Source organism: Dermochelys coriacea, chromosome 11, assembly GCF_009764565.3.
Source record: "Dermochelys coriacea isolate rDerCor1 chromosome 11, rDerCor1.pri.v4, whole genome shotgun sequence".
Lineage (NCBI taxonomy): Eukaryota > Metazoa > Chordata > Testudines > Dermochelyidae > Dermochelys > Dermochelys coriacea.
In genome coordinates, this window is record NC_050078.2 from 16331443 (window position 1) to 16343682 (window position 12240).

The 12240-nt window shown below is 43.0% G+C and overlaps 2 protein-coding genes across 3 annotated transcripts in view; both read right to left on the minus strand.

The window, feature by feature from the left end:
- DPP10 (dipeptidyl peptidase like 10) overlaps positions 1-12240 on the minus strand; it is a 436765-nt gene that overhangs the window by 399266 nt on the left and 25259 nt on the right. The window lies entirely within an intron of this gene.
- Positions 9003-10599, minus strand: LOC122458062 (101 kDa malaria antigen-like). Its single transcript, XM_043505017.1, has 2 exons — positions 10572-10599; positions 9003-9510 (listed from the first exon to the last, which is right to left on the minus strand). Exon 2 carries the CDS (start codon positions 9484-9486, stop codon positions 9070-9072), a length of 417 nt encoding a protein of 138 aa, XP_043360952.1. The 5' UTR covers positions 9487-9510; positions 10572-10599; the 3' UTR covers positions 9003-9069.

Below are 12240 nucleotides of genomic sequence, written 5' to 3' on the forward strand. Positions count from 1 at the left end.
TATACCTTTCAACAGTTTCCCATGTACACACTGTAGCATAAGGGCCACCCCACATCAGATCATAGAATCATAGACTTTAAGGTCAAAAGAGACCATTATGATCATCTAGTCGAGACCATTATGAGACCATTATGATCATCTAGCACAACGCAGGCCATAGAATCTCACCCACCCACTCCTGTAACAAACCCCTAACCTATTTCTGAGCTATTGAAGTCCGCAAATCATGGTTTAAAGACTTCAAGGTGCAGAGAATCCTCCAGCAAGTAACCCATGCCCTACACTGCAGAGGATGGTGAAAAACCCCCAGGGCCTCTTCCAATCTGCCCTAGAGGAAAATTCCTTCCCAACCCCAAATATGGTGATCAGCTAAACCCTGAGCATGTGGGCAAGATTCACCAGCCAGACACCCAGGAAAGAATCTCTGTAGTAACTCAGATCCCACCCCATTTAACATCCCATCACAGGCCATTGGGCATATTTACCTCTAATAGTCAAAGATCAATTAATTGCCAAAATTAGGCTATCCCATTATACCATCCCCTACATAAACTGATCAAGCTTAGTCTTGAAGCAAGATATGGCCTTTGCCCCCACTGCTCCCCTTGGAAGGCTGTTCCAAAACATCACTCCTCAGATGGTTAGAAACCTTCATCTCATTTCAAGTCTAAACTTCCTAATAGCCAGTTTATATTCATTTGTTCTTGTGTCCACATTGGTACTGAGCTTAAATAATTCCTCTCCCTCCCTGGTATTTATCCCTCTGATATATTATAGGCAGCAATCATATCTCCCCTCAGCCTTCTTTTGGTTAGGCTAAACAAGCCAAGCTCCTTGAGTCTCCTTTCATGAGACAGGCTTTCCATTCCTTGGATCATCCTAGTAGCCCTTCTCTGTACCTGTTCCAGTTTGAATTCATCCTTCTTAAACACGGGAGACCAGAACTGCACACAATATTCCAGATCAGGTCTCACCAGTGCCTTGTATAACAGTACTAAGACCTCCTTATCTCTACTGGAAATACCTTGCCTGATGCATCCCAAGACCGCATTAGCTTTTTTATAGCCATATCACATTGGAGGCTCATCGTCATCCTGTGATCAACCAATACTCCGAGGTCCTTCTCCTCCTCTGTTACTTCCAAGTGATGAATCCCCAGCTTAAAACAAAAATTCTTGTTATTAATCTCTAAATGCATGACCTTGCACTTTTCACTATTAAATTTCATCCTATTACTATTACTCCAGTTTACAAGGTCATCCAAATCTTCCTGTATGATATCCCAGTCCTTCTCTGTATTGGCAATATCTCCCAGCTTTGTGTCATCCACAAACTTTATTAGCACATTCTCACTTTTTGTGCCAAGGTCAGTAATAAAAAGATTAAATAAGATTGGTCCCCAAACCAATCCCTGAGGAACTCCACTAGTAACCGCCTTCCAGCCTGACAGTTCACCTTTCAGTGTGACCCGCTGTAGTCTCCCTTTTAACCAGTTCCTTATCCACCTTTCAATTTTCATATTGATCCCCATCTTTTCCAATTTAGCTACTAATTCCCTATGTAGAACCATAACAAAAACCTTACTGAAATCAAGGTAAATTAGATCCACTGTTTTTCCTTTGTCTAAAAAATCTGTTACCTTCTCAAAGAAGGAGATCAGGTTGGTTTAGCATGATCTACCTTTTGTAAAACCATGTTGTATTTTGTCCCATTTATCATTGACCTCAATGTCCTTAACTACTTTCTCCAAAAAATTTTCCAAGACCTTGCATACTACAGATGTCAAACTAACAGGCCTGTAGTTACCTGGATCACATTTTTGTCCTTTCTTAAAAGTAGAACTATGTTAGCAATTCTCTAGTCATGCAATACAACCCCTGAGTTTACAGATTAATTAAAAATTCTTGCTAATGGGCTTGCAATTTCAGGTGCCAGTTCCTTTAATATTCTTGGATGAAGATTATCTGGGCTCCCCGATTTAGTCCCATTAAGCTGTTTGAGTTTGGTTTCTACCTCAGATGTGGTAATATCTACCTCCATATCCTCATTTCCATTTGTCATGCTACCATTATCCCTTAGCTCCTCATTAGCCTCATTAAAGACTGAGTCAAAGTATTTGTTTAGATATTGGGCCATGCCTAGATTATCCTTAACCTCCACTCCATCCTCAGTGTTTAGCAGTCCCACTTCTTCTTTCTTTGTTTTCTTCTTATTTATATGGCTATAGAACCTTTTACTATTTGTTTTAATTCCCTTTGCAAGGTCCAACTCTACATGGTTTTTGGCCATTCTCACTTTATCCCTACATGTTCTGACCTCAATAAGGTAGCTTTCCTTGCTAATCCCTCCCATCTTCCACTCCTTGTAGGCTTTCTGCTTTTCCTTAATCACCTCTCTGAGATGCTCAAACCAAGGTTGTCCCCTACAACCATTTCTTCTATGAGGTCCTCGCTACTCACCAAAACCAAATCTAAAATGGCATCCCCTCTTGTTGGTTCAGCAACTACTTGATGAAGGAATCCATCAGCTATCACAACCAGGAAAAACTGAGCCATATTATTTTACTAGCACTTGTCCTCCAGTCTATATCTGGGAAGTTAAAGTCTCCCATGATCGCACAATTCCCATTAGTATTTACTTCAATAAAAACATTAAAGAGGTCTCTATCCGTATCCAAATCGGATCCTGGTGGTCTATAGCAAACCCCAAGCACTATCCCAGGAGAGGCTCTAGTAGCTTTCTTCCCCAATGTAATTTTTGCCCAGACAGATGTCGCAAAAAGAAAACAATCTATAATATCAGGAACAATTCCAGGTGGGGACAAGCACTTCCAGTCTTAGTGAAATCAATATATAGATCATTGGTGTGTGTATTTTATACAAATACACGAGACAGACACAAAATTTCTATTTTCTGTAAGAACTTAAACGGACTATTTGCCTACTCCTGATGAATGTCAGGAGTATGCATTCAAATAATGATGCACTCAATCCAAAAAAGATGTCCCAGTTATTTCTTTTAAAAAGAGTTGAAAGTGTTTACACACTGAAAACCTAAATGACTGAAAAACAAATAGAAAGTGAATTACTCTAGCTCAAAGTAGCAAAAGCTTAAGCACTGATAAATTATGTAACATATGTTTCACATATCTACTATTTCACTATTGTTGCTGTAAAAACCTGCAATTACTACACAGTATTTTGGCATGGTCTATTATTTGCCAACATGAAAATAGATACTTTGATCAGTCTCTTGATCCTTTTGAGTTTTGTACATCTTGGTTGGTCATGGCAAAACACAAAAAATTCTTAAATTGTTCATAAATCAGATATTTGACAGAAGAAATGTTCTGTTCTAAATAAGAACCCCAGAGGCTTACTGCATCAAATTTTATCTCCACTTTAAAAAAACACACATTCTGCACTGTCACTTGGGAAAATTGTACAAGTATAATAAATTCAATGTTCTGTATTATAAACTAGGCTAAACAGCATTCTACCAGCCACAAAAGGGGCATTACAGCCTGCTGTTTCTGAATGAACTTCCCTTTGTCATAATTTAAATCAACTTTCAGTTTTAATCTACATACGTAAAAGATTAAATCCTAGAAACTTTAATTACTTTGAAAAGCACTTACTGAATATGTTAATGTCACTGCATGGGTTCTTGAATACCAAGAACCTCAGGAAAGTCCTTAAGGGCAAAATCCTCTGGCTAAATCTATGGTCTGAATCAGAGATACCTAGTAGCAATAGTGACTTAAATCCATTTCACTGCACAAATGTTCCTCCTAAAAAAGTTTCCATGTACTAAACAGAAGCTAGTTTCATCAGATCCACATCAGGAGGAGTGTATCTCCAAAAACAGGGTATGGTTTGACCCAAAAGTAACATTTTTGCTTTGACACATGCTCAACTCCAAATCTTTCTAAGTCAAATTGTCAAGGTTCCTTCCCCACTCTGAACTCTAGGGTACAGATGTGGGGACCTGCATGAAAACCTCCTAAGCTTACTTTTACCAGCTTAGGTTAAAACTTCCCCAAGGTACAAACTACTTTACCTTTTGCCCTTGGACTTTTGCTGCCACCACCAAACATCTAACTGGGTTTTATTATTAGGAAAGAGCCATTTGGAAATGTCTCCCCCCACCCAATTCCTCACCAAAACCTTGCACTCCCCTTCCCAGGGAAGGTTTGGTAAAAAACCTCACCAATTTGCATAGGTGACCACAGACCCAAACCCTTGGATCTTAAGAACAATGAAAAAGCATTCAGTTTTCTTAAAAGAAGAATTTTAATCGAAGAAAAGGTAAAAAAGAATCACCTCTGTAAAATCAGGATGGTAAATACCTTACAGGGTAATTAGATTGAAAACAGAGAATCCCTCTAGGCAAAACCTTAAGTTACAAAAAGACACAAAAACAGGAATATCCATTCTATTCAGCACAGCTTATTTTCTCAGCCATTTAAAGAAACCATAATCTAATGCATATCTAACTAGAATACTTACTAAGTTCTAAGACTTCATTCCTGTTCTGTCCCAGCAAAAGCATCACCCAGACAGACCCAGACCCTTTGTTTCTCCCCCCCTCCAGCTTTGAAAGTATCTTGTCTCCTCATTGGTCATTGTGGTCATGTGCCAGCGAGATTATCTTAGCTTCTTAATGCTTTACAGGTGAAAGGGTTTTTCCTCTGGCCAGGAGGGATTTTAAAGGTGTTTACCCTTCCCTTTATATTTATGACACACACCCCAAATCACGGATAGGGTGAAATGCTGGCTGGGATTTCTTCCTGGAGTTCTAGGAAAAAACAAGTTAATAAGACACATGCACCTCTAAATATATTACCAAGTATATAAAGACTAACAATATTTTCCACATCTCAAGGATGATTTTAACTAGTTGATTCTGGTAAACTTTCATGGGAGAGTGCATCAGCTACTTTGTTAAAAGCTCCTGAGATGTGTTGGATGTCGAAATCAAAATCTTGGAGAGCTAAACTCCACCGAATAAGTTTTTTGTTATTTCCCGTGGCAGTATAAAGCCACTGTAACTCAGCATGGTCGGTTTGCAGGTGGAAACACCATCACCAAACATTTGGGCGTAGCTTTTCCGGAGCGTAGACAATGGCGTAACATTCTTTTTCACTGACTGACCAGTTGCTTTCCCTCTGAGACAGTTTTTTGCTGAGAAACGCTACAGGGTGGAATTCTTGAACTGGTTCTTCCTGCATTAAAACTGCTCCCACACCACGCTCGGACGCATCTGTGGTTACTAGGAATGGTTTGTCAAAGTCTCGGGCCCTTAGTACAGGGTCAGACATGAGTATCACTTTAAGCTGGTTAAAGGCCTTCTGACACTCTTCGGTCCATTCAGCGGCATTTGGCTGTTTCTTTTTGGTTAGGTCTGTCAGTGAGGCGGCAATTTAGCTGTATTGCGGTACAAATCGTCTGTAACAACTGGCCAAGCCTAAGAAGGATGGAACCTCTTTCATTGACTTTGGGACAGGCCACTTTTGGATAGCATCCACTTTGGCCTGTAGGGGGTTGATAGTTCCTTGACCCACCTGGTGTCCAAGGTAAGTCACTTTGTTTAGGCCTATTCGACACTTCTTAGCCTTAACAGTTAGTCCTGCCTCCTTTATGTGCTCGAAGACTTTTTGTAGATGTTCCAGGTGTTCTGCCCAGGAATCTGAAAATACGGCCACATCGTCAAGTTAGGTGACTTTATATCCTCCTAATCCCGCTAGGAGACCATCTACAAGCCTTTGGAAGGTGGCGGGTGCATTCCGCAGTCCGAAAGGGAGTACATTAAATTCATACAGCCCGACATGTGTGGTGAAGGCTGACCTTTCCTTGGCAGATTCATCTAGCAGTACCTGCCAGTACCCCTTGGTTAAGTCCAAGGTAGAGATGAACTGGGCCCGTCCCAGTTTCTCCAATAGTTCATCTGTGCATGGCATTGGATAGTTGTCTGAGTGAGTTAGAGCATTTAGCTTACGGTAGTCCATGCAAAAACGTATCTCCCCATCTGGTTTGGGAACTAGAACCACTGGAGGTGCCCAGGCATTGCCAGAGGGGCAGATTACGCCCATCTGTAACATATCCTGGATCTCCCATTCTATAGCAGTTTTAGCTTGAGGAGACACCCGGTAAGGTTGGACTTTAATTGGGTGAGCATTACCTGTGTCAATGGAGTGGTATGCCCGTTCAGTCAGTCCTGGGGTGGCCGAGAACTTCGGCGCGTAGCTAGTGCACAGCTCCTGGATCTGTTGTCGCTGCATATGCCCGAGGGTCATGGAGAGGTTCACCTCTTCCAGCCACCAGCACTTTTCCCTTCGTAGTAGACACCTTCAGGCCACTCAGTGTCATCTCCTCCCTGGGCTTTAAACTGACAAACTTTTAATTCTCTGGAATAAAAGGGCTTTAGAGAATTAATATAGTAAACCTTAGGCTTTCAGTTGGAGGTGGGGAATGCTATGAGATAATAAACAGCTCACAGGCACTCTTGGACTGTGAATGGCCCTTCCCACAATGCTCCCATTTTACGGGCCTGGAGCACCTTTAAGACCATGACCTGGTCTCCTACTTTGAAGGAACACTCTCTGGCATGTTTATCATACCAGGCTTTTTGCTCTTTTTGAGCATCCTGTAGGTTTTCTTTAGCAAGGGCTAGAGAGGTTCAGAGGGTGTTTTTTAGGTTGGTTACAAAGTCCAGAATGTTAGTTCCTGGAGAAGGTGTAAATCCCTCCCATTGCTGCTTCACCAACTGTAATGGCCCCTTAACCTCGTGGCCATATACAAGTTCAAATGGTGAAAACCCTAAACTGGGATGTGGTACAGCTCTGTAGGCAAAGAGCAACTCTTGCTACACTAGGTCCCAATCATTGGAGTGCTCATTTACGAATATACGTATCATGGCCCCCAAAATTCCATTAGACTTCTCCACCATGCCATTTGTTTGATGGTGGTAAGGAGTGACAACCAAGTGATTTACCCCATGAGCTTCCCAAAGGCTTTCCATAGTTCCTGCCAGGAAATTAGTTCCTGCATCTGTGAGGATGTCAGAGGGCCAACCTACCCTGGCAAAAATGTCTGTTAGTGCCTCGCACACACTTTTAGCCCTGGTGTTGCTTAGAGCTACTGCTTCTGGCCATCAGAGTGGCAAAATCCATGAAAGTCCATATGTACTGCTTTCCTCTGGGTGTCTTTTTCGGAAAAGGACCCAGAATATCCACAGCTACTCGCTGAAATGGAACTTCAATGATGGGGAGTGGCTGGAGAGGGGCTTTGACCTGGTCTTGGGGTTTTCCCACTTTTTGCCATACCTCACAAGACCAGACATAGGTAGAAACATCCTTGCCCGTTCCCTCCCAATGGAATGATCTACCCAACCGGTCTTTGGTCCTGTTCACCCCAGCATGGCCACTAGGATGATCATGGGCTAAGCTCAAGAGCTTGACCCAGTACTTAGTTGGAACTACTAACTGTCTCTGAGGATGCCAGTCTTCCTGGTGTCCACCAGAAAGAGTTTCCTTGTATAAAAGTCCTCTTTCTACAACAACCCTGGATTGATTAGAAGAGCTGAGAGGTGGTGGGTTGCTCCGTGCTGCCGTCCAAGCTCTCTGGAGGCTTTCATCTACTTCCTGTTTGGTCTGGAACTGTTCCCTTGATGCTGGAGACATCAGTTCCTCATTGTATTGTGGACCTAAGCTTGGTCCCTCTGGAAGTGATGTAGGGGATGGGACTGTTTCCATTGACTGTGAACCGCTCTCTGCTGGTGCACTATGTTGGGCTTCAGGCTCCAGCTGAGCCTCTTGTGTAGGGTTATCAGATGCTGTCGGTTCAGGTTCGGTGGGGCCCTCTGGGGTTGGGGTTGCAAGTACTGGGTTCAGTGCTGGCAATGGGTCTGGTGCTAGTTGTACCACCGGCTCCGGTTCTGGGACTGGCTCTGTCTGGGTCTCTGCGACTGGATCCACTACTGCTGTTGAAGACATTGGCCTGGGGTCCAGGTCCATCACCTCTGACCGGGTCCTGGTAGAAGTTTCCAGAACAGCGCTAGGCATGATGGCTGGTTTAGTCTGGCTGTGGGTGACCATTCCCACCCTCTTGGCTGACTTCACGTGATTGGCCAAGTCTTCCCCCAACAGCATGGTGATAGGATAATAACTGCAAAAGTCCACGTTCCTGACCAGCCCTTGTACTGGACAGGCAACTTGGCTGTAGGCAAATTGAAAGAGTTGGACATGAACAGTTGACTCGTCACTTGGATCTCTGGGTTGATTAAATTGGGGTCCATTAAGGAAGCATGGATAGCCGACACCTGTGCTCTGGTATCCCTCCATGGAGTGACCTTCTTCCCACCCACACTCACAGTTTCCCTCTGCTCCAAGGGTATCTGGGCCTGAGGACCTCTGGTGTGATTCCGGTGCAATGCACTGTAATCTGTTCGGGTTCTTGGGGCAGTTGGCCTTCACATGCCCTGGCTCGTTACATTTAAAACGCCGTCCAGCTGATGGGTCACTGGGGCAAGGTGGGTTGCTGGAGAACAGTGTGGCGGGACGATAAGCTGGCTGGAGGGTTCCTTGGGGGGTAGGTGGGGCCTTGGGCGGCCCCCGGTAGTAGGGGGTGGTCTGAGGTTGTCCCTTTGGTATCTGCTCCAACTGCGACCAGTTTTTTTCTTTTCTGCCACCTCCACCCATTTGGCTCCAATCTCCCCTGCCTCAATTACAGTTTTGGGCTTCCCATCTAGGATGTATCTTTCTATTTCCTCAGGAACACCCTCTAAGAATTGCTCCATTTGCATTAGGAAGTGCAAATCTTCTGGAGATTTAACACTGGCTCCTGATATCCAGGCATCCCAATGTTTCACAATGTGGTAGGCATATCAGGTAAATGACACGTCTGGTTTCCACCTTAGGGCTCTGAATCACCGACGGGAATGCTCAGGTGTTAGCCCCATTCTGACTCTCGCCTTGGTTTTAAACAGTTCATACTGGTTCATGTGTTCCTTAGGCATTTCAGCCGCCACCTCAGCTAAGGGTCCACTGAGCTGCGGCCTCAGCTCTACATCTTACATGTATTGGTCTGTAGAAATGCTGTACCCAAGACAGGCGCTTTCGAAGTTTTCTAAGAAGGTCTCGGTATCATCGCCTGCCTTGTTGGTGGGGAACTTTCTGGGATGGGAAGTGGTACCTGGAGAAGGATTGCTAGGGTTTGTTGGTATATTCTGCTGAGCCTTTGCCTTCTCCATCTCCAGTGCATGCTTCCTCTCTTTTTCCTTCTCCTCCAGTTCTTTGTCCCTTGCCTCCCTTTCTTTGTCCCTTGCCTCCATTTCCCTCCTGTGGGCAGCCTCCATTTCTTTGTCCCTGGCCACATGTGCATCCACCTCCATCCGTATGAGTTCTATCCGTCTTTCATATTCCTTTTGTTTTTCCACAGCCTCAAATCTAGCTAATTCCAGCTTTTGTTGAACCGTGGAGTCTGTCATCCTAACCTCTCTGTTTTTAACTAACTTTATACCCGAGGAGTTAAAAAGAAAACAAAACAAAACAAAAAACTTGGCTTGTAAAATTTTGCTGTGCTATAATATGATACCTATATTCTCTGATAGTGATTGTCAGCCTACAGAGAAATCCTAAAAAAAAAATACCAAAAAAACCCCTAACACCTTTGTCTCTAGGCAAATAGGCAGAAAACCCTTCTCCTTGTTCGTAGGTAAAAAAAAAAAAAAAAAAAACTTCAGGTCTGTGAAGACTTGTGAATTTCCCTGCAGGAGGTTAACTACCCTACCTTTAGGTAGAGAAAACTCCAGCTCCCAAAAGACAATTCCCTTTTGTCTCTGCTCTGGACCCAAACCAGAGGGAAAAAAAAAAACTATCTGTTTTCAGTTTAACCTGCTGTCCAGCAGCCCAAAGGAAAAAAAAATATTTCCTTTTCAAATCTGTGCTTCTGGTTCAAAATAAATCTCAAAATGATTTCAAGTTGATCCCACCACTCTGCCACCATGTCAAGGTTCCTTCCGCACTCTGAACTCTAGGGTACAGATGTGGGGACCTGCATGAAAACTTCCTAAGCTTACTTTTACCAGCGTAGGTTAAAACTTCCCCAAGGTACAAACTATTTTACCTTTTGCCCTTGGACTTTGCTGCCACCACCAAACGTCTAACCATGTTTTTTATTAGGAAAGAGCCGTTTGGAAATGTCTTTCCCCCCAGAATCCTCACCAAAACCTTGCATCCCCCCTCCCAGGGAAGGTTTGGTAAAAAACCTCACCAATTTGCATAGGTGACTACAGACCCAAACTCTTGGATCTTAAGAACAATGAAAAAGCATTCAGTTTTCTTAAAAGAAGAATTTTAATCGAAGAAAAGGTAAAAAGAATCACCTCTGTAAATTCAGGATGGTAAATACCTTACAGGGTAATTAGATTCAAAACATAGAGAATCCCTCTAGGTAAAACCTTAAATTACAAAAAGACACAAAAACAGGAATATCCATTCTATTCAACACAGCTTATTTTCTCAGCCATTTAAAGAAATCATAATCTAACGCATATCTAGATAGAATACTTACTAAGTTCTAAGAGTCCATTCCTGTTCTGTCCTGGCAAAAGCATCACCCAGACAGACCCAGACCCTTTGTTTCTCTCCCCCTCCAGCTTTGAAAGTATCTTGTCTCCTCGCTGGTCATTGTGGTCAGGTGCCAGCGATGTTATCTTAACTTCTTAACCCTTTACAGGTGAAAGGGTTTTTCCTCTGGCCAGGAGGGATTTTAAAGGTGTTTACCCTTCCCTTTATATTTATGACACATGTACATGGAAATAAGGCCCTGGTTGGAACAAAAATATTCCACCTCTGAGGGGGGGAACAGTTTTTGCACAAACAGCTACTATGCCCATGGAGCAGCTGTGCTAAAGAGACATAAACTTTTGGCTATGCACAGGAGTTGCCTGCTAAGGCCACAAAACAAATGGAACAGATTTTCAGGTTCCCTTTACTTGAACCACCATTTTGCTTGTTCATGAGGTAGACATACTGGATTTTGTGTATTGAAATAGCCCAAGTGATATACAGCAGATGGGAAAGGGAAGAAAAAAGTCATTTCCTCAACAGGTATATAGTAAGTCAAACCTTTTATAATGGAATTCTTTGTGCTTTCAGAGTTATGAAGTCTTGAGAATCCTGGTAGCCAGCGCGCAAGTCCTTAATCAACAACATGCACTTAATATAATAAGTGCACCCCAGATATAGGACTAGCTAATGGAGGACCACTGAGAAAGTGCAACACTGTTCCTCTGCTATTCTTGTTAACTGCTGGAATTAGCCTACCTTGCTTGTCACCATGAAAGGTTTTCCTCCTTTCCCCCACCTGCTGTTGGTGATGGCTTATCTTAAGTGATCACTCTCCTTACAGTGTGTATGATAAACCCATTTCATGTTCTCTGTGTGTGTATATAAATCTCTCCTCTGTTTTTTCCACCAAATGCATCCGATGAAGTGAGCTGTAGCTCACGAAAGCTTATGCTCTTATAAATTTGTTAGTCTCTAAGGTGCCACAAGTATTCCTTTTCTTTTTGCGAATACAGACTAACATGGCTGCTACTCTGAAACCTGCAAGAAAAGTGTAGATCCCCAAAGCTTCCCTACAGCCAAAACTGCATCACTGGGACCCAAGACTGAGGCTGTGCAGAATTTTAAACATAAGCCTTCCTGACAGGAAAATTTAACACATCTAAGCATATAATCCTCTAGAAGAATTTATTCTTCTTTAGGTTTCAGAGTAGCAGCCGTGTTAGTCTGTATTCGCAAAAAGAAAAGGAGTACTTGTGGCACCTTAGAGACTAACAAATTTATTAGAGCATAAGCTTTCGTGAGCTACAGCTCACTTCATCGGATGCATTTGGTGGAAAAAACACAGGAGAGATTTATATACACACACACAGAGAACATGAAACAATGGGTTTATCATACACACTGTAAGGAGAGTGATCACTTAAGATAAGCCATCACCAACAGCAGGGGGGGGAAGGAGGAAAACCTTTCATGGTGACAAGCAGGTAGGCTAATTCCAGCAGTTAACAAGAATATCAGAGGAACAGTGGGGGGTGGGGTGGGAGGGAGAAATACCATGGGGAAATAGTTTTACTTTGTGTAATGACTCATCCATTCCCAGTCTCTATTCAAGCCTAAGTTAATTGTATCCAGTTTGCAAATTAATTCCAATTCAGCAGTCTCTCGTTGGA

Coding starts and splice junctions, on each gene's coding strand:
- LOC122458062 (XM_043505017.1), bottom strand. CDS start 9,486: ATGACAGACTCCACGGTTCAACAAAAGCTGGAATTAGCTAGATTTGAG.